Genomic DNA, 21,762 nt, shown 5'->3' with positions numbered 1-21,762 from the left:
CAAACAGGGGAACAGAAGTCAATCAATAAACTACCGCCCAATATTTAACTACAATATGTAAATTCATGGAAAAACATGATCTATATGCACATCATTGACATCTTGAAGGACATCAAGTCCTATGATATCCAACTTTCAGCACGGATTCAGACATAATCGATCATGTGAAACCCATCTCATTAACACATAGTAACAGTTGCAAGTGAACTGGACCATCGAGGACAAATTGACTTGCTTATCCTTGATTTCTAAAAAGCGTTCGATACATTCCAAAACAAAGACTTCTTAAGAAAATGTTAAACTATAGGATACCATACAACACTTCACAATGGATTTCGACATGGCTCACTCAGCGACACAAGAGAGTATGTCTAGATGGAGAAGCCAGTGAGAACAAACCAGTAGGATCAGGAGTTCCACATCTAGGGTAAATTATTGGAACTACTTTGTTTCTTAATATACACCAACGATAAGGCAGAAACAATCTCATCACTGTCAACCCTCCGTCTATTTGCTGACGACTTGCTCCTATATAGATCCATCAAGGGTAGTGAGTACAGCTTACAACTACAACAAGATATAAGATCATCTAACAGAACTGACTAAATGAGCGGAGAGGTAGCAAATGACATTCCACGCCGCAGCTAAATGCTTCACCAGGGCCGTAACTAGTCTCTTTTAATAGTGAGGCAAAATATATTTTGGGCGAGGGGTCTGGGGAGCTCTGAGAAAAATAACGCAAAATCGTGCATTCTGAGCGTTTCTCAGACTCTTTCTTGCATTGAAACGGCTTAATTAATTTTTAGATATTTTTTTTCGACAATCAGGTCCCAAAGCAAAAACAAAGATTCATTTAAGAATTGAATGCTTCTTTTTATAACTTTATTGGGGTGTAAAAGCGTTGACCGAAGTACATTTTGTATGAAGCGCGGAAGCGCTTCATTCTAAAAATGTGTGCACGGTCAACGCTTTTACAACCCTATAAAGTTACAAAAAGAAGCATTCAATACTTATAATTACATTTTTTAGCTATGATCATGAAAACACGAATTTTATATATTTTTTATTTAATTCACCTGTGCACTTTATTGTTGGACCACGTGTTATCATGAATGAAAAGTTGTATTGAGCAATGCAACTGCTTACGGAATAACACGTGATGTGCAGTTAGCCAATCAGAATTAAGTATTATAATGAAACATACATCTAATGTAATTATTGTAATTTAAGACTTTTAGGTATTAGAGTCAACATTAAAAGACCGATCTGTAGGATAAAGCAAGAATCGTAATTCTCATAATTATTAATACCGTATCTCTCTGTCTGTTCTTGTCTTGTATTGTGATTAGACTCTGGTGATTTTTTTATGACTAGATTTAAATATAGTGACATTGCAGTATTATACGTTAAGTACTAGTACTGCTTAAGTCCACACTAGGGACTATCTTCACCTTGTTTTATGATCTTTTACGGTATTAATGATTCTTTAAAAGTATTGTTGAAGACCATCCGGCAACTATCAAGATGAAGAGCAGGAACACAAACTTTGAACATTGATCATTTGTATTTTTTCTATGCATTGAATTTGTGTGCGATTATGTCCCCATACTCCTTTATTATCTGTTAAAGGGTCTCAACACGACTTAATGCAAGTTTAACCCTTCAGTGTAAAAGGTCATATATGGCAATACCTTGTTTTTTTCTTCAAATTATTTGATATCGGGAATTATGTGACCTTACTTTAATTCAAACCATGTCAGCTATCTAGTTTTATTTACAATAAAACAAACTGTTTTGTATTCTTTGATATGAATTTCAATTATCCATGCAGAAAGGGCAAATTTTTTTGTGTCCACTGAGTAGCATCGCATGTTCTTAAAATATTTTTTTAGCACAATTCTAGACATCGGTGGACATGCAACATTGCAAAACCACGTTTACAAATGAAAATCAACGCTCAGACTATAGTCATAAAGTAGGACAATAAATGAACAAAAGACAACCCGGAACACAGAAGTACAAACAATAGACCACCAACTCTGAAAACTAAAAGGAAAATAGAAACATGGATAACGAAAAACATCCAGAGGATACACCAGAGAATGAAGAGAACTTGCTTCTTGCAAGACACTTTCCGTGAAAACAATTTGATATGAAAACAACCTTTTGTTTCATTTTTTTTTTTTTTTTTTTACATGAGGCATTTGCCTCATTTGCCTCAATGTAGTTACGGCCCTGTTCACACTGAGAGTATCAAGAAAAATAAGCCTAACGATAAAAGAGTATGAAATGATAGGACAACTATCCAAAGTTCACCAACATCCATCACACATTAAGAACGTTATCACAAAATCCAACCGAGTATTATGATTCCTAAGACGTAAACATCTGGAAGTGTCTTCAAGACATTAAAGCACAGGCCTATACATCGCTAGTGCGCCCACATCTTAAATTGAGTACGCCTCTGCAGTATGGGATCCATATCGCAGAAAACATCACATTGACTCCCTTGAAATGGTCAAAAGATGACCGGATGCCAGATTTGCGACATCAACATCAGTGGCGTAGCTTGCACGTATGCTCAGATGCTCAAGCATCCACATCATTTTGACAAAAGTAAAAAATAGCAGCAGTTTAACTCGGAAGTATCCAAATATAACAAGGCTGAGGATATGAGCAGTCATTTTCGAAGCACTATGCCTGGTCTTTCATTAAGGATAATTTCGTTTATGTAAACAAGATAGTTGAATCGCAGAATAGTGTTTCAAGTTAACTTTTGGTCGTAAAAAAAAAGTCTACGTCATCGGCTTAGGCAAGCGGAGAGGACTGATACGCAGACCCGTGGACATGTTTCATCTGAAATTGAACCTAGTGGAGTGATGACTTCTCATTTGACTATAGCAACTAACAACTAAAACACCATATCATGATATCGTAACGTTTCTTGCGACATGGTAAACGACGTGATGAAAAAATCAATTTGTAATAGATCGTGATAAGTCCTAGGCTAATGAATTCCCGTTTCTATCTAGGTTCAAATACTAATTTTAATTTCAATCAGTAAAGAACAAAGATCCAATGTTCACCGCCAAGCACATTTCATGTCATATTTTATATATTAAAGGACAAGGAACAAGCTAGGGAATAACTAAAAAAAACACTTTTTTTTCTTTCTTTTTTTCTTTTCAATATCTTAAGAAATAAAAGCTTCACAGCAAATGAAATGGGATTTTCATTACAATTTATATTTCAAATGGTCATAACTGGTTAAAAATATAATATTTGATCACGACTTATTTTCCAAATTGTAAAAGACATTGCTTATGATATGAGTTTCACTTAAACTGACAAGAATTGTACACATAAGAGTGCTAACAAGACCGGACGATCGGACACCCGGTATTTCTAGGTCTCCTGCAACGCGTTTAGCTCAGTAATAAAAAAATCAAAAACCCAAGGTTGTCACGAGACTCAAATTCCTGGAAAGATTAGTCACTTCAGTTCATATACGCCAAATATAACTTTAAGATTGGTTGCAGAGGCGGGTTTTTTTTTGGGGGGGGGGGGGCAAGGCGGCCCGGGTCTCCCCTTTTCTGCGAAAAATTTGGTTGCTTATATAGGGAATCACTGGCGCATGACCGGAGCGGGCCCACTCTTAGGCAGTCAACGGGCCCCCACTTATGAAAATTTCTGGATCCGCCACTGGGGTGGGAAACTTTACATCAAATATTTATGAATTGAATGATGGTAGTTTCGAGGAAACAATAACATTTGGTTAAAAATATAAATAATAATTATATGTATTGGTGGGAATTTTGAATTTAAACAAAAATCTAACTAGTGTCGGATTCTGTGGGAGTACATGTTCTCAAATAAAAATAATTTTCTGCATAAAAAGGTCCAAAAAAATTTCGCCTCGCTCCGATCGGCGCCGAGACATCCACATCATTTCAACCCTGGCTACGCCACTGAACATACAGTGATCGAGTCAATACATCATGAAAACCCTAGAATGACAAACGCTATAATTTAGACGGAAATCGAGTAGATTGAGCATGTTTTACAAAGCCACACATGACAGGCCAGTCGACATACCAACATACACGAGAATAAAATTGAGAATGAAAAAGGGGAATGTGTTTAAGAGACAACAACCCGATCATAGAGCAGACAACAGCCGAAGGCCACCAATGGCCATTGGGTCTTCAATGCAGCGAGAAACTCCCGCACCCGGAGGCGTCCTTCAGCTGACCCCTAAACAAATATGTATACTAGTTCAGTGATAATGAACGTCATACTAAACTCCGAATTATACACAAGAAACTAAAATTAAAAACCGTACAATACTAACAAAAGCCAGAGGCTCCTGACTTGGGACAGGTGCAAAAATGCGGCGGGGTTAATTCAATATGTTTTTTGAGACCCCCCTGTTTTAAAATGACATTTGGTTTGATTACGTAAGAAGATTATGTGTACCTAATTTCGCGAAAACGTCAATATATTTAGCTTTTAAAATTGAACGAACCTTGGTTGATTATCGTCATAAACATTTCGCCAAGAGTTTCAAATGGTGAAGTTAAAATCGTCCCTTCGTAAATTTTATGGACGCCATCACGAGTTGGTTGACCGTTATGGAATAACCGTTTCACAAATGATATATCAAGACCAGCTACTTCAATAAGACAATACCATCTAGAAAAATCACTAGTATCAGTACCTTTACGGACCGTTTGACACATTCCCCATATGTTTTGTAAAATCATTTCGGCCGTACTGCCAGTTCGGCCATACTTTTGTAGAGTGGTTTCGGCCATACTTTTGTAAAGTCGTTTCGGCCATTTTGTAAAATCATTTCATACGGGCCGTTTGACACATTCCCCATATATATTTTGTAAAATCATTTCGGCAGTACTGCCAGTTCGGCCATACTTTTGTAAAGTTGTTTCGGCCATACTTTTGTAAAATCGTTTCGGCCATTTTGTAAAATCATTTCAGCCGTACTGCCAGTTCGGCCATACTTTTGTAAAGTCGTTTCGGCCATAATGTAAAAAATGACGTTTTTTCCCTACATTCGTGATCATTTTATAAATTTGAGTTATTTGTAAAAATAAAATGTACAAATTTATGCAATATTTATATAACACATAAATTACAAATAATAAGAGTTCTGTGTTCTATGGAAAGGAAAAATACGTCCACAAATCCGTATTTTGAGAAAATATCTGAAATTTGAACCTCAATTTACTCAAAAAGTAGCACATGAAGGTATATTTTTTATTACTTATTTGATTTAATCAGGTAAAAAATAGCCTACATGCAATTTTCATCAAAATGTAAATACGGGATCAAAACTGTATCGTATGCCCTTAACAAAAGTATGGCCGAACCAAATTTACAAAGTATGGCCGAACTGGCATATTAGAAACGATTTTTACAAAAGTATATTCGAACTGGCAGTATAGCCGAAACGACTTTACAAAAGAATTGCCAAACTGGCGGTTTAGCCGAGACGACTTTACAAATTATGACCGATCTGACAGTATTGCCGAAACGACTTTTGAAAAGAGTGGCCGATCTGACGGTATTGCCGAAACGACTTTTACAAAGTATGGCCGAAATGACTTACAAAGTATGGCCGAAACGACTTTACAAAGTATGACCGAAACGACTGTACAATTTATGACCGAAACGACTGTACAAAGTATGACCGAAACGACTTTACAAAGTATGACCGAAACAACTTTACAAAGTATGACCGAAACAACTTTGCAAAGTATGACGGAAACGAACGTGGCAGATGCGGAAGTTTGTCTGAAACGTCCTGCATCGCTCCCGACACGCTTAACTCCTTCATTCTTGATATAAACGATGTCCTTTTCCTGAATATTTTAAAACTAGGTGATTTCATTTTGAAATAAAGGATACCAAAAGATACTGGTATGTCTGCTTCATACTACACATATATTTTGATAGGAAGGATCAGTAAACTTGTCTAGAAGTCTACTAGTAGTTTTCTAGGGTGAACATTCATTTGCTTATCCCCTCAGTTTTTAATTTTAACTTCATTTGCACGTATCTTTTTAATGGAATTTTCTTTCAACTACAGCTATATATATCAATACTGGAGCATAGGAGGACATGATTTCACGCCAAGCAGATTAAGTACTTTGATTATGCTTCAAGTATGTAGCAACGAACATTCTTTAATAAGGTGTGCTATTGTTTATATTATTATTGAGTATGCATTTGTGATTGTAGTTTTTTTTTATTACTAGTATACAGTTACTATAGAATTGACTGTTTCCCCTAAACTGATTTCGACATTATAGGTACATTTTGTGTGTTCACTGAGAAAGACGGAAGAAACCAAAGGTATATCACAAGTCGAAAAAGATCAAGAGATTCGGGAAAAAAAACCAAAAAAGGGACATCATAAGTCTTAATTAAACGACCGAGAGAGACGCAGAAGAAACCAAAGAGACACAAGAAGTCGAAAACAGACTTGCAACGCGATGAAAAAAAAACTGAAAAAAAAAATACCACAAGACAAAGAACAGGCTACAAAAACATAGAGTTTGTTCTTTTTCTTTTGTTTTCTTCAAACAGCAATGTAAAATAAAGATGTAATGCTGTTTATCTATATTATACTCATTCGATGTAGTGGGTTATGTTAAAAAGAATAGAAAAAACGGTAAACATGTAAGAGAGAAATGGTTTAACTGTACTATATAAAAGTTTTTTTGACTGCTCCAGCACATCTTTCTTGCTGTTTACACAGTTTGGTGTAACCTTTTAAAAAGTAGATACCAAATGAAGACAATCAAATACACCGTCACCAGTGCTAAAATTCATCAATTTGAAACTAATTCAGGGATTGAAGAAGCTTTTGTTGTTATCGTAGTTCATTGCGATTTGTCCCCAAATGATTTTTTTTCAGTTTTCGTGTTTGTATACATCATGTACATGTTGTAAGTGAGTGTAGAAGTGTTCCGAACTTCCTTTTATGAAGTTCGAATTCTATAGGTAAATCTGAGTAGTAAGTATGCTGCCGGTTTTGCTTTTCTATTTGAGTTTGCATTGGTCCGGGCATTGTATCAACTCTTAAATTGAGTTTTTGTAAGAGAGAAAAATTCCCAACCCGTATGTTTTGTACGTCATCTGTGTAGGACACTTCAAATTTGAGCTTAGACCATTTGTAGTACCTTGAAGTCATTAGTTCAAGGCGGAACATGATTAGTTCTTAACGCATATTTTATGCGGTCTTCTATCTTGACTCCATTTTCCTGTTTGCTTATCCTTTCAGTCTGGATTGCTTCTTTTGATAAATGCATTGTGTTGAATTCCATATATTTATGTTACAATGAACCCTTACAGCTCACTTTAGATTTTGTTGAATGGCTATTGGAATTATTTTGTCTTTGTATACCTTCCAATCCTGTTGTATTTATCTGAGACTACTATAACACATAGTTAACTATAGAGCAATGTCACTCGGCACAGGCAGAGACATTGTATTATATACTCTCTGGCACAGGTAGGAGTTCCATAGTATCAGAGACATCAGAGACATATAATACAATTGTATTATATGTCTCTGATAGTATATATATTTCCTATATTAAAAACCTTTTGAATTTTGGTTTACATTATACTATAAATATGTCCTCTACAAATAGCTTTTTTTTTTTAAATAGTTGATAATAATCCCCTGAGTGACCCATCAATGCGATCCTCACAAATGCCGGATTTCTCACCGACTCGATTTACTATTTATCTCACTAACATCCGGTCCTTTTTTTGCGTGGTCTCGAAATGGCTACAGCTGGTGAACCTCAGAAAAAAGAAGTTTTACCCATTGTCTATCAATATCTGAAAGATTTATGTTTTGATGGAGCAAAACAATTAAAGGAAAAGTTCAAAGTAGTAAGTTTGAAGTGTTTAAAGTTCCCCGTACTGCCACAGTGAGAGGTCTGCATCAAACTTCAGAGGAAAACAGAAAACACGTGGTTGTGTTGTTACATGGGCTCGAGAGTTCCTCGATCTGAAGGAGGAGACGTATCTAGTCTACTTCCATTTCAACATGTTTCTATGTGTTTTACATGGCAATCAGTCAGAAAAAATGGACTCAAGCATATAATTTTGGCTTAAATCTGACTCAAAGAAAAACACTTTATTATAAATACAAAAAGGGGGATGGTCGAGGTATATCCCAACTGAAGAGATGCAGGTCGGTTGGGAAGTTTGTAATTTTATACCTGATCTGGAAGCCCCTGAACATTTAAAATTTGAAAAAGTTAATATTAACAAAAAAAGTATCATAGCAACCTGATTAATATGGGGACGAAGTCCCCAATAACCATGATAACAGTAGAAAATTCAATAAAAAAAAAAAAAAAAAATCTGGAAAATTTTCCCTATATTTTTATTGTACTAATGAACTCAAAATCGTTCAATTTTTTTTTTTGTCGCGTTTTTGAATTTCCAGATCTGCGCTGAAATCTACTTCCGTTTCCGGTCTTGTTTGCATGAGACTTTGAATAAAATGTATATTTATCAGTCTAAGAAAGGAACTCAATACTAATTCATTTTTAAAAATTGTTTGTTATAAAAAAAACGTTACCTGATGACAGCGTTTCTTTGTTTACATTGAATATGACGTCATAACTTAAATAATGTCACAACTAAAATCCCTAACAACAGAACCAAAATCGGAAACGTTACGTTCTTTGTTTACATTGAATATGACGTCATAACGTCACAACTAAATCCCTAACGACAGAACCAAATCGGAAACGTTACGGTATTTCCGTTTCTCTTTTTAACATGTTTGATTTACAAAAAAAATCATACAGACTTCGTCCCCATTCACAGGTTATGCCTGCCTCATATTAAATTTCTAAAAATTTTGTAAAAGAATGAAGCCTCGGACACACCTTAACAAATAGCTCGAACGGATACCTAAGGGATAAATTTTTTTCAATCCATTCATGTCCGTAAAACATCTGTTCTTATCCGTTGCATGTCCATTTAGCGTACGTTTTATTCGAACGTTGAACATATTGAACGCATGTGAAACAGACTTCTACCGGAAGTATAACGGATAAAACGGATGATGAACGAATCTGAAAACTGATAAATGACAATTAAAAATTTCGCGTCAGAAATGCCAATTAGATTTGAAATTCTTAACTTAAAGGTTCATAATCGACCTTAGAGTAAGGGCACGTCTTCACAATCAAGCTGCTCTTATTCAGGCCAGACACTGCCCTTTTGTGGCATTTTGAAGAACAAAACAAAACCAGTTACACAGAAACATTTTGAATATTTATGCGATTTACATGTATTATTATTGTCGCCTTTAATTTTTCCGTATATCGTGTTCATTCGTTTTATCCGGTACGCTTCTGTTAGGTGTCCGTTTTATGCGGTACTCGTCTGTTGGTTGTACGTTCGACATACGTTCTGTCCGGTATGTTTCCGTTTCTCGTACGTTGTATATCCTGTGTGTGTCCGTTATGCATTCGTTACGCGTTCGTTTTGATTTGGTCAGTACATCAACGGAATCCCAATGGATAACAATTCTTTCAACGGACAACTTTTATTTTCATCCGTTAGGTGTTTGTTTGTGCTATTTGGTAAGGTGTGACCGAGGCTTAAAGTATGGCACCCATCAACCAACAACCTTTGGATGACCAGTTGATATAGAGAGCTAACAAATTCTGTGTTTACATGGTTTACATGAAGCTGAATAAAACTGAAAAATGTTTTAGACATTTAGTCATTTATAATTATACACTTTTTTGTTTTGCAGAACCCACCACCTAAAGGTTCACCAAAGCTTGAAGATGTTTACACAACATGGCAGAGGTAATGTACTAGCTAAATGAGATCATGCACATCATTAGTACAATTCCTTACTTTTTTCACCAGGTCTCCAAATTTATGAAGACATACAGCATGTACAGTGACATCATGGACATTGCTAGATAAAATTTTCATTATTGATTTTTTTTAAGTATTGCCGAAAGTTGTCCCTTTGCACATCGCAAAAGAAATTAGGCCATTGGTAGCCCACCTAGAATAGATTATTTTATTTTCATCTAACTTTTGGGATAGTTCAGGCAGGTGACCGGGAGGATTAAATTTTTTAATTTGTTTTCCTTTGAAACCAAATTGGTCCAAAGGTACATACTCAAAGTCATTGTATACGTAAAAAATCGAAAGTATTCTAATCACTGAAATTTGTCTTGAATAGTGATTTTAAAATTGGTCACTGCTATTTAAATTGCTCAAGATTATTATTTCAGGCCCTACCTGTAATTAATCTTCCTTACTATTAATGTCTGTTACCCATTTTAGATCAACTTAATAATCCTGGTAAAACTACTTGAAGAAATAGGAAAACTGTGCCAATATTATATCTATAGGAAATTTGGGCAAATCAATTTAATTTATTGCCAACTTAACAGACTTGAGAGTCTGTCACCAAAACATCCAAAATTAGTACACAACCTAAAAAAATGTTTCTTTCAATACAGATCTTACTTATATAAATTTAACATACATTTATTGCAGTTCTAATGGAAAGAGGAAAAATAGAGACACGCCCACTTCTGGTAACAAAAAGGCAAAGACTGAATCATCGTCAGATTCCTCAGACAGCAGGTACTTTATCATGTTTACATACAATGTAGTTACAGTAGAATATTGCCATAATTTGCCGTAATCTTTGTGTGTTATCCCATGTTCAACCATTGCATGAGTTAGGATTGATGTGTTTTCAGACAAGAAGTTTTTAAAAAGGTCATGTCTATTAGTAATAAAAAGAACAGAAATGAATGTCCAAGATTTCTAGATATTTTTTAAGGAATCAAAACATGTAAGATAAATATATCAGAGATTGGAAGGCACATACAAGTTAGTCAATCAAATTTTAATTCTAATTAAGGTAGGCAATTTGTGTTGGTGATCATAGTGTCATAACTTACTCAAAAAATGATTCAAAACAAATCTTTTTTATGTAATCTGTAAACTGTTTTCATAGCATTACTATTTGAAAAATGTTATTTGCAAACATCAAATATAATATTAAAGCTGGCAGAATTTTAAATGATATATTCCCAAGCAGGCTCGCAAGGTATTCTTTTTTATAAAGTCCATCAAAAACAAAAATGCCATTTTCTATAATTCCATAGGTCCTGCTTGCCAACAAAATATAAAAAAATTAAGCAATTACAAATATATACAATATTTATTTTCAGTGACTCGGAAGATGAAAAGGCTCAAAAACCGAAAGATAAATCTCCAGCAAAGAAAAGAGGAAGACAGTCATCAAGCTCTAGTTCCTCTGATTCGTCTGATGATAACACATCTAAAAAACCAGCAATGAAAAAAGTAGCTGTAACGCCAAAAACTGGTAACAAACCTGTTGTAGCACCTAAGAAGAAGGCAAACAATGATAGTAGCGGTACATCTGATTCTGATGCAGATTCTGAAAGTTCAGATAATGAATCATCAAAAAAAGTTCCTGCCAAGAAAAAACAGCCATCATATAACAATGTACCACCACCAGGAGCTGTTACACCAAAAGGAAAAAGTCCTGCAGCAAAAAATAAAAAAGCAGAGAGTAGTTCTAGCGAAAGTTCATCTGATGAAGAGGATAAAAAGAAGGCAAAGAAACCAACATCACCTGTCACTAAACAATCTACCCCAGCCAAGAAAAAAGCTGAATCAAGTAGCAGTGATTCTTCAGATAGTTCTGAGGATGAGAAACCTAAATCACCTGCAAAGGCCACAACACTTAAAGCAAAGGCTGCTACTACCGCCAAGACACCAATCAAGAAAAAAGCTGAATCAAGTAGCAGTGATTCTTCCGACAGTTCTGAGGACGAGAAACCTAAAACAGCTGCAAAGACCACAACACCTAAAGCAAAGGCTGCAACTCCAGCTAAGACTCTAACGAAGAAAAAAGCTGAATCAAGTAGCAGTGATTCTTCTGACAGTTCTGAGGATGAGAAACCTAAATCACCTGCAAAGGCAGCGACACCTAAAGCAAAGGCTGCAGCTCCAGCTAAGACACCAATCAAGAAAAAAGCTGAATCAAGTAGCAGTGATTCTTCAGATAGTTCAGAAGACGATAAACCTAAAACAGCTGCAAAGGCAGCTACACCTAAAGCAAAGACTGCAACTCCAGCAAAAACACCAACAATGAAAAAAGCTGAATCAAGTAGCAGTGATTCTTCCGACAGTTCTGAAGATGAGAAACCTAAAACAGTCGCCAAGGCAGCTACACCTAAAGCAAAGGCTGCAACTCCAGCAAAGACACCAACAAAGAAAAAAACTGAATCAAGTAGCAGTGATTCTTCAGATAGTTCAGAAGACGATAAACCTAAAACAGCTGCAAAGGCAGCTACACCTAAAGCAAAGGCTGCAACTCAAGCAAAAACACCAACAAAGAAAAAAGCTGAATCAAGTAGCAGTGATTCTTCCGACAGTTCTGAAGATGAGAAACCTAAAACAGTCGCCAAGGCAGCTACACCTAAAGCAAAGGCTGCAACTCCAGCAAAAACACCAACAAAGAAAAAAGCTGAATCAAGTAGCAGTGATTCTTCCGACAGTTCTGAAGATGATAAACCGAAAACAGCTGCAAAGGCAGCTACACCTAAAGCAAAGGCTGCAACTCCAGCAAAGACACCAACAAAGAAAAAAGCTGAATCAAGTAGCAGTGATTCTTCCGACAGTTCTGAGGACGAGAAACCTAAAACAGCTGCAAAGACCACAATACCTAAAGCAAAGGCAGCAACTCCAGCAAAGACACCAACAAAGAAAAAAGCTGAATCAAGTAGCAGTGATTCTTCAGATAGTTCAGAAGACGATAAACCTAAAACAGCTGCAAAGGCAGCTACACCTAAAGCAAAGGCTTCTACTCCAGCAAAGACACCAACAAAGAAAAAAGCTGAATCAAGTAGTAGTGATTCTTCTGATAGTTCTGAAGATGATAAACCTAAAACAGCTGCAAAGGCATCTACACCTAAAGCAAAGGCTGCAACTCCAGCAAAGACACCCACAAAGAAAAAAGCTGAATCAAGTAGCAGTGATTCTTCAGATAGTTCAGAAGACGATAAACCTAAAACAGCTGCAAAGGCAGCTACACCTAAAGCAAAGGCTGCAACTCCAGCAAAGACACCAACAAAGAAAAAAGCTGAATCAAGTAGTAGTGATTCTTCTGATAGTTCTGAAGATGATAAACCTAAAACAGCTGCAAAGGCAGCTACACCTAAAGCAAAGGCTTCAACTCCAGCAAAGACACCCACAAAGAAAAAAGCTGAATCAAGTAGCAGTGATTCTTCAGATAGTTCAGAAGACGATAAACCTAAAACAGCTGCAAAGGCAGCTACACCTAAAGCAAAGGCTGCTACTCCAGCTAAGACACCAATCAAGAAAAAAGCTGAATCAAGTAGCAGTGATTCTTCTGATAGTTCTGAAGATGATAAACCTAAAACAGCTGCAAAGGCAGCTACACCTAAAGCAAAGGCTGCTACTCCAGCTAAGACACCAATCAAGAAAAAAGCTGAATCAAGTAGTAGTGATTCTTCTGATAGTTCTGAAGATGATAAACCTAAAACAGCTGCAAAGGCAGCTACACCTAAAGCAAAGGCTGCTACTCCAACAAAGACACCAACAAAGAAAAAAGCTGAATCAAGTAGCAGTGATTCTTCAGATAGTTCTGATGATGACAAAAAGCAAACAAAAAAAGCATTAACACCTAACAATAAATTAAATAATTCTAAGACGACTAAAAAGGATAGTTCAAGTGATTCAGACAGTTCAAGTGAATCAGATTCAAATAAGAAAAGTAAAAACACATCTGTGAATAATAAAAAAGTGAACACAAGTGTAAACAGTAAGTCAAAGAAAGACAGTAGTTCTTCTGATTCAGACAGTTCAGATTCAGAGGAGGAAGAGAAAAAAGTCAATAAATCACTGAATAATTCAACAGTTAAAACACCAAAACAGACACCTATTAAAAAAGTGGATTCAGACAGTTCTTCGTCTGATAGTTCTGATTCAGATTCAGGAAAGAAACAGTTAACATCCACACCAAGTGTTAACGGTATGGTGAACGGGAAAGGTGGAAGCAGTTCTGGAGAAGACTCTGGCGTGGCAATGAGTAATGGGAAGGTAATTATTTTGTTAAAGATTATACCATACATTAATTTGTAAAAAAATATTTACTTTCAGATATTCCCATATCATCATTGACATTGTCCATTTAAGCCTGAAATGATGGAATTTGTTGTTTTTAATTTCTCCCTCAGGAGTTTTGTACATGCGAAATACAAGTATGAAAGATACCATAAATGCTATGCAATAATATTTTAAAATTAACAACACTTAATATTAAAGAGTGCTAATTGAGACAAGATAGCGATAAAACAAATACTTTAAGGATGTATTCTTCTGACCTTTCAGTCTCGTTCAGTCTCGTTGAAATCTCGTTCTTGAATTATTTCCAAAACATGTAATACAAGTAGAAAATATCAATGAATTTTAAAAATATTATAATCAAACATAACTCTGTGAAAAAAATGTGTATTTACAATGAACGGTTTTGGAGTAATCCAGTTTTCAAATTTTTCGACCAATCAAGTCAGTATTTTTAGCCAAAATTTTGAGAAAATGGGTGAGGGATACAAAAAGTGATTTTACAAGAATCATGTACATCCCATATCATTTTGGTCTTTTCAAATTTCTTAGATATGTATTTTTTCAATCATTTTTTACCAAAAAGTTGAAATAATATGCATTTTGTTTTTAGTACTGAGAAAAATCACAAAAATAAATTGACTGCATGGTAAATTTTACACAAAAAAGCGTCAAAATATGATAAAACTTTCTTATATTAACACCTACCTATAGTTTTTTTAAGTAAAATTTATTCAGATTGGTCCACTTCATCTTTAGAGGAAGTATGACAAAAAGTTTAATTGTGGAACTGTGATTTTTTTCACGATAATAGCCCCAAAATAGGTAAAAATCGATGAAAAATGGGAAAATCATCAAATTTGGGCAATTTCAAAGGTCTGTAGCAAAAAAAGAAGTGCACCACCATATGATTTTTTCTTCACCAATTATTTTGTTACAGTCTTATAAACCCAAAAATCAAGTTAAGAAAAAAAGTTTAATTCTAGAAATTTTTGGCGCCTCAGAGGTGTACACCCTTAAAAGAGTGTTTGATTTATATTTAGAAACAATGTTTAAAAAAATATTGAAATAAGAGATTCATTTGTTAAACCTTATCAGTTAATGTATTGATTTTCATGTAAATTCATCAAAACTTTTTTTTTATTCATGAAAATAGCTTTTTTTCAATGTGAATATAAGATGCATTCATTCGTTATAGGTTTAATATAAAAAAAAAAAGATCTCGGGTCTGGTATGATTTCCGACAAGATAAGAATTCACCAATATGACAAAAGCTCTTATAAAGTGGGTGTAAGCAATTATAGGCTGCTGTACAGCCTTCAACGATGAGAAAAACCCATACTGTATAGTTGGCTATGAAAGGTTTAAGAGCTCTTTTGGCACTATGTAAACAAAAAGTTAACCTGGCAAAAAATGACATTTGTAAAATGAAATGGTGCATACCAATCAGCATGTGGCTGACAGAATGGTCAAGGTTTCTTAAATTATAATAATGTTTATGGTATTTTTTTCAAGGATGACAACACTCCAAAGATGTCCAAGAAGTCCAAGGAAGAAAAGGTAATACTTTAAACTATAGTTATTTATTTGGTGATTTAAATGTTAAAAATTTAGCCATCATATTTTCTGCTGGTGTCACAATTAAAGACGTGTGAAAAATATTAAAAAAGTTAAATATAGTTAAAACATACTTATATGACTAAATATTATAAACATAATTAAATCAAACGAAGTCTTTGCTGAAAAACAAAAACTGCTAAAAGCACCTTAGATAAGTCAATCTACTACATGAAGAAATTATAATATAACACCTATTATTAATTAACTGCACTGTTATTGAACTTAATATGATGAAAACTGCCTATGCAATATAATGTGTAGACCGGGCCAATACAGAATAACTAGGCCAATACAGATTTTTTCTGTATTGGCCGAGTTATTCTATATTGGCCGAGTTGACACAAGTGCAGGATTTCGGAACGTCTCTAGGTTTTACATCGAAAGTCACGATAAACACAAATTGAAAGTAAACAGTTGTTTTGAAGACGCAGTTGTCATTTAGTTATCTTCAACATGCTGAAAATGTCGGTATGGCATACATTTCAGGCGAAAGACGGTCACATTCATTTAAAAGGTATTTTGAAAGCAGACGTGACGTGACGATAAAACTATTTCAGGTTTGGGGAACGAGTAGATTATCACAAAGTTCATTTCTTGACGACCTCATAATTCATCGATTTTAAATTAGTTTCTGCATTACACATGCAATGGCAGTACCTTTCCAATTACTATTTATGTGTTGCGTCTATAGTAATTTAAGTTGTAACACTTTATAGTAACTGAAAAGGGTAGAAAAAATCATCAGATGAGAAAATGCTGAAGACACCTGGAAACAGCACCAGATCATTATGTATATTGCATCTAATAAAAAGAAACAAACTGAGATTTGGATAGTTCCACTTCAAGGTAAAAATATTTATCTCTTTTGAAATGAAATTAAAAAAATATTGTAACACTGTAGTTAATTAATAAAGATATTATTACGTGTATTTCTGTATTGGCCTTGTTATTGGTCCTCGGCCAGCTGTATTGGCCTTCGGCTTCGCCTCGGGCCAATACAGCAAGCCTCGGACCAATAACAAGGCCAATACAGAAATACTTACGTAATAATATCATATTATTTCTCTGCTTATAAAACAAGGTTGTCATATCAACAAACTGTACAAAATACTACTGTTAGTAAAGTGTAGAGCCTTTTTGAGAAAACAAATGTCGGTTTTTGGTGGTTAAGATAGCATGAAATGCAATTAAAACTTTTATAGAACTGACTAAATATCTTTATTTCACCGCTGGTAAATTATCACGTGGTGACCCTGTATGAATCTAGGGGTTCCTGTTGTCATGTCTAATGTTGGTAGTGACGTCACCTAGTAATGTGTTTCATTGTTTATTTTGCTACAAAAAGCAGCAGAAAAGTCCATAGTGCGATAAATTCCTAATACAGCCTCACCCCCTATGGGTTTTACTAAACCTCTATGGATCCGTAGGGGGTCAGTAGTTAACCGTATAACAAATTTATCGCACACAGGACTTTTTCAGTTGGTTTTATTGTAAAATAAACAATGAAACACAACAACATTAATGTGTCATAAACCCCCTATGAAATTTGCTAACCCCCTACGGTCTCATACTAAGGGGGTCACCATGTGACGGCGTTAAACCAATCACAACGTGATGATTTACCCGAGGTGCGTTAACTTATAATATCTTCGGTTCCAGTCATTCGTTAGATCCTATCCAGTCAATGTCATGCAATTTGTAAATTATATGTTGTATAAAGATATTCAAGCTACAATATGATGTGTAAGTAATGCATGGCATATAAATTTGTATGAAAATAGGTTCTACTACAAATGTACTATCATGAACAAAGAAAGATAGCTCCAAATCAAATTTGTGATTTTTCTTTGTACATTGCTGGAAAATGTTTAATATATTTATACTTTTAATACAGGACGAAAATTGTGTCTTTCCCTGCTTTTCTCTCGTTTCTAGCAATTTCTCTTAAATTTTATATTTTTAACTATTTCTTCATTCCTATTACTTTGTTTACATGAAAGTTATTGTTGATAATACAAAACCTTTGCATGTTAGCTTTGATCATATTTTTGTTAAGAATTCTTACAGAAACTTGGAAAAAAAATTCTGTATGCACAAAACTTAATACATGGAGAGTTTAATGAATTATTAATAATAATCTTTGTAATAATGATTTTTTTTTACAGAACAAAAAGACACCATTTAGAAGAGTACAAACAGAAGCTATAGACGTGGATCATAGACTCAAGGACAACTCTTTTGAAGCCAAGGTAAATAATCAGCAGTCAGTTCGGACAGTTCACCTATACTTATGAAAACCACAGATTATTACCACCATTGAATTCTCATTATAGGTTTCTTTTTAGCTCACCTGGCCTTAAAGGCCAAGTGAGATTTTTTCATCACTTGGCGTCCGTCGTCGTTAACTTTTACAAAAATCTTCTCCTCTGAAACTACTGGGCCAAATTTAACCAAACTTGGCCACAAATATCATTGGGGTATCTAGTTTAAAAAATTTGTCTGATGACCCGGCCAACCAACCAAGATGGCCGCCATGGCTAAAAATAGAACATAGGGGTAAAATGTAGATTTTGGCTTATAACTCTGAAACCGAAGCATTTAGAGCAAATCTGACATGGGGTTAAATTGTTTATCAAGTGAAGATTTATCTGCCCTGAAATTTTCAGACGAATTAGACAACCCGTTGTTGGGTTGCTGCCCTGGAATTGGCAATCTTAAGGAAATTATACCGTTTTGGGCTATTATCTTGAATATTATTATTATAGATGAGATAAACTGTAAACAGCAATAATGTTCAGCAAAGTAAGATTTACAAATAAGTCAACATGACCAAAATGGTCAGTTGACCCCTTAGGAGTTATTGCCCTTTATAGTCAATTTTTAACCATTTTTCGTAAATCTTAGTAATCTATTACAAAAATCTTCTCTGAAACTACTGGGCCAAATTAATCCAAACTTGGCCACAATCATATTTGGTGTATCTAGTTTAAAAAATGTGTGGTGTGACCCGGCCATCCAACCAAGATGGCCGCCATGGCTAAAAATAGAACATAGAGGTGAAATGTAGATTTTGGCTTATATCTCTGAAACCAAAGCATTTACAGCAAATCTCACATGGGGGTTAAATTGTTTATCAGGTCAAGATCTATCTGCCCTGAAATTTTCAGACAAATCGGACAACCAGTTGTTGGGTTACTGCCCCTGAATTAGTAATTTTAAGGAAAATTGGCAGATTTTGGTTATTATCTTTAATATTATTATAGATAGAGATAAACTGTAAACAGCAATAATGTTCAGCAAAAAAAGATCTACAAATAAGTCAACATGACCAAAATTGTCAATTGACCCTTAAGGAGTTATTGCCCTTTATAGTCAATTGTTAACAATTTTCATAAATTTTTGTTAATTTTTGTAAATTTTTAGGAAACATTTTCCACTAATTACTGGGCCAAGTTCATTATAAATGGAGATAATTGTAGCAACAAGAATGTTCAGTAAAGAAAGATCTACAAACACATTACCATCACCAAACACCATTTTGTCATGAATTTATCTGTGTCCATTGTTAATATGCACATAGGCCAAGGTGAGCGACACAGGCTCTTGAGAGCTTCTAGTTTCTTATACAACATATTTTTATTCCAGCACTGTCTCTAGAGAGAGCATTAAGTGTTACCCTAGCCTCAACCAAATGAGTACACAATGCTTATTACCACAAAATTTAAATTAGAGTGCTGTCACTTTGACAGTTGTCAAGCTATGCCCTTTATATTGTCACATGCAAGCTGGGGCATCAACTTTTATAGTAATTTAAACCAATCGGATTAAAGATATCCAGTATCATTTGGTTAGTTTTCAAACTTTCCAAAAAAATTATGGATGCGACCGAACCAACTGCTGCTGAACTTGAGTAAGTTAGTATGCTAAATTTAGTTTAACCAGACATTTGTGATATTGGGCCTAAAAAAAAGTCTAGTTTGTTTCCCCAATCCCAAAAACTTAGTCAAATATTATTTTATTTATTTCCTATATTGATATTGTTCCAGCCCTACCTACCTACCCACACCTGGCTTGGAAGGGTTGGGATTGGTGAAGCAAACAATATATTAATTTAGGCCTTGTCATACATTGTAAATGATGTGTAATAAATACAGACTTTAGCCTTGACTCTGAATTATTTTTTTATTTCACTTTTTCTTTCAGTCTGGTGCTTATGGATCCTGGGGAGAGAAAGCTAACAAAGACCTCAAGTTTACAAAAGGTAAATCATTTAGACATGAAAAGACAAAGAAAAAACGTGGAAGCTACAGAGGAGGAGCTATAGATACAAGTGTTCATTCTATTAAGTTTGATGATGAATAACATTTATTTTTTGTATGCCAATATTAATTTCATGAAAAGAATTGTATATAAAAGATATATAAGGTGGTTGACTCTTTAAAAAATAGAATTTTTCATTTAATCATGTCCCTGTTGAAGAACAGTATTATTTATAGGTTACAAGTTTCATGGATTACTCTTCTAAGTATTTTCATATTAAATCTCCAGATTCTAAATGAATTAAACTTAGGTTAAGTTTGAATAATCATGTTGTGGTACCTTTGAATTTTGTAACTTTCCCCCAAATACAAATGTTTTGAAGGAAAGTATTTTTTTTTAGTTTGGAAAGTTCATAGAATATTTAATGATTTTCATTTATATTTATCTGAATAAAAACTGATTTTTTTTTATCCCTACCATATTTCAAGGTTGAATTTACTTTTTATTTTATATCCTTGTTATTTCCTTGGTGCTTCTTTGTTATAGAAATGAATGTTTTATGTGAAAAGAATTCACTATTTTCAGTGCAATAGCAATGAAGTCATTTTTACTTAACTATATAGGTCGTATATAGTTCGTAAAAATTCACTGTTTTAGAATCTATTGCATTTTGGGTAATAGTTTCCAAAATATACAATAAAACTTTGTGATTGGTTAACCACATCCTATAAAACAAAGGACATTCAACCAATGATGTAAATGCCCCAAAAGTTGCATGCAAGGGCTGTATAGCCAGTCAAGATCGTTAAAAACTTCCATCATTAATGATGTAAAAATGACTTATTTAAATGCCCCTAAAGGCGCAAGTGTATAAGGGCTTTATAGCCAGTGAAGGTCGTTTAAAACACCCATATAAAAATGCTGATGTATTATTTTCATTATGGGGCAAATAATGTAATTACCCACAATCCATTAGATTCTGAAACAGCAAATTGAGTGATGTTTGAAGTATGTAAAAAAAAGGCCCCAACAATGAATCACACACTGACTATAATGTATATGGAGATTTTTTTGTTATGCTATTTTATCATTTTATATGTCTTTATTGTCAATCAACATCATACAATTTTAAAAAGTATCTAATTGTTACTGGTCTGATTAGAAAATGTTCATTTTACCTTAAGTACTTTTGTTCATGTCATTCCCAAATGACACGGTAATATTTTTATTGTCATAAATATTGAAATAATGTGTAAATCTCATTTAAATTTCATTGATAATGATTATGATGTACAACTCTATGTGGGACAAGTTTCTATAAAAGTTCACAAGTGTCAACTTAGTCGTCAAATTGTAATAATATTATGCCCCTGTAAATATTATCTCCGAGCCTGCTAAGGTACTATGGGTTTATTATATTACTATTTATGGGATAATAATTTCCATGCTTTCTTACATGGTAAGAACAAGTGTTTTACCTCTTTCATTGTATTTTCAACAAATACCATACTACATCGAGTCCCCTGTAGTAAAAACTACTTGGACAGTTTAAAAAATAAAGTTTCCTCTGATACTACTGGTAGAATTGAGATTATTCAGGGGCAGTGAAAACATATTTTTCTTTGATACTATTGATAGAATTTATTTTGTTCACATCTAGATGTACATAATTTAATT

General features: G+C 34.4%; 1 protein-coding gene across 1 annotated transcript; it reads left to right on the top strand.

The window, feature by feature from the left end:
• The first annotated feature begins 7,770 nt into the window (after window positions 1-7,770).
• Window positions 7,771-20,329, top strand: LOC143047675 (uncharacterized). Its single transcript, XM_076220865.1, has 7 exons — window positions 7,771-7,923; window positions 9,812-9,867; window positions 10,576-10,665; window positions 11,262-14,181; window positions 15,721-15,765; window positions 17,991-18,074; window positions 20,029-20,329. The coding sequence occupies exons 1-7, from the start codon at window positions 7,813-7,815 to the stop codon at window positions 20,185-20,187; spliced, it is 3,465 nt and encodes a 1,154-aa protein (XP_076076980.1). The 5' UTR covers window positions 7,771-7,812; the 3' UTR covers window positions 20,188-20,329.
• The last annotated feature ends 1,433 nt before the right edge of the window (window positions 20,330-21,762 follow it).

This window comes from Mytilus galloprovincialis, chromosome 10 (genome assembly GCF_965363235.1).
Source record: "Mytilus galloprovincialis chromosome 10, xbMytGall1.hap1.1, whole genome shotgun sequence".
Taxonomy (NCBI): domain Eukaryota; kingdom Metazoa; phylum Mollusca; class Bivalvia; order Mytilida; family Mytilidae; genus Mytilus; species Mytilus galloprovincialis.
The sequence above is the reverse complement of the archived record's forward strand: the minus strand, read 5'-3'. Positions and strand labels throughout refer to the sequence as shown.

Bases quoted from the DNA above. Each gene is read 5' to 3' on its own strand.
- LOC143047675 (XM_076220865.1), top strand. From the start codon at position 7,813: ATGGCTACAGCTGGTGAACCTCAGAAAAAAGAAGTTTTACCCATTGTC. The intron at 14,182-15,720 runs GTAATTATTTTG...ATTTTTTTCAAG, and splicing joins TGGCAATGAGTAATGGGAAG to GATGACAACACTCCAAAGAT. The intron at 18,075-20,028 runs GTAAATAATCAG...TTTTTCTTTCAG, and splicing joins ACAACTCTTTTGAAGCCAAG to TCTGGTGCTTATGGATCCTG.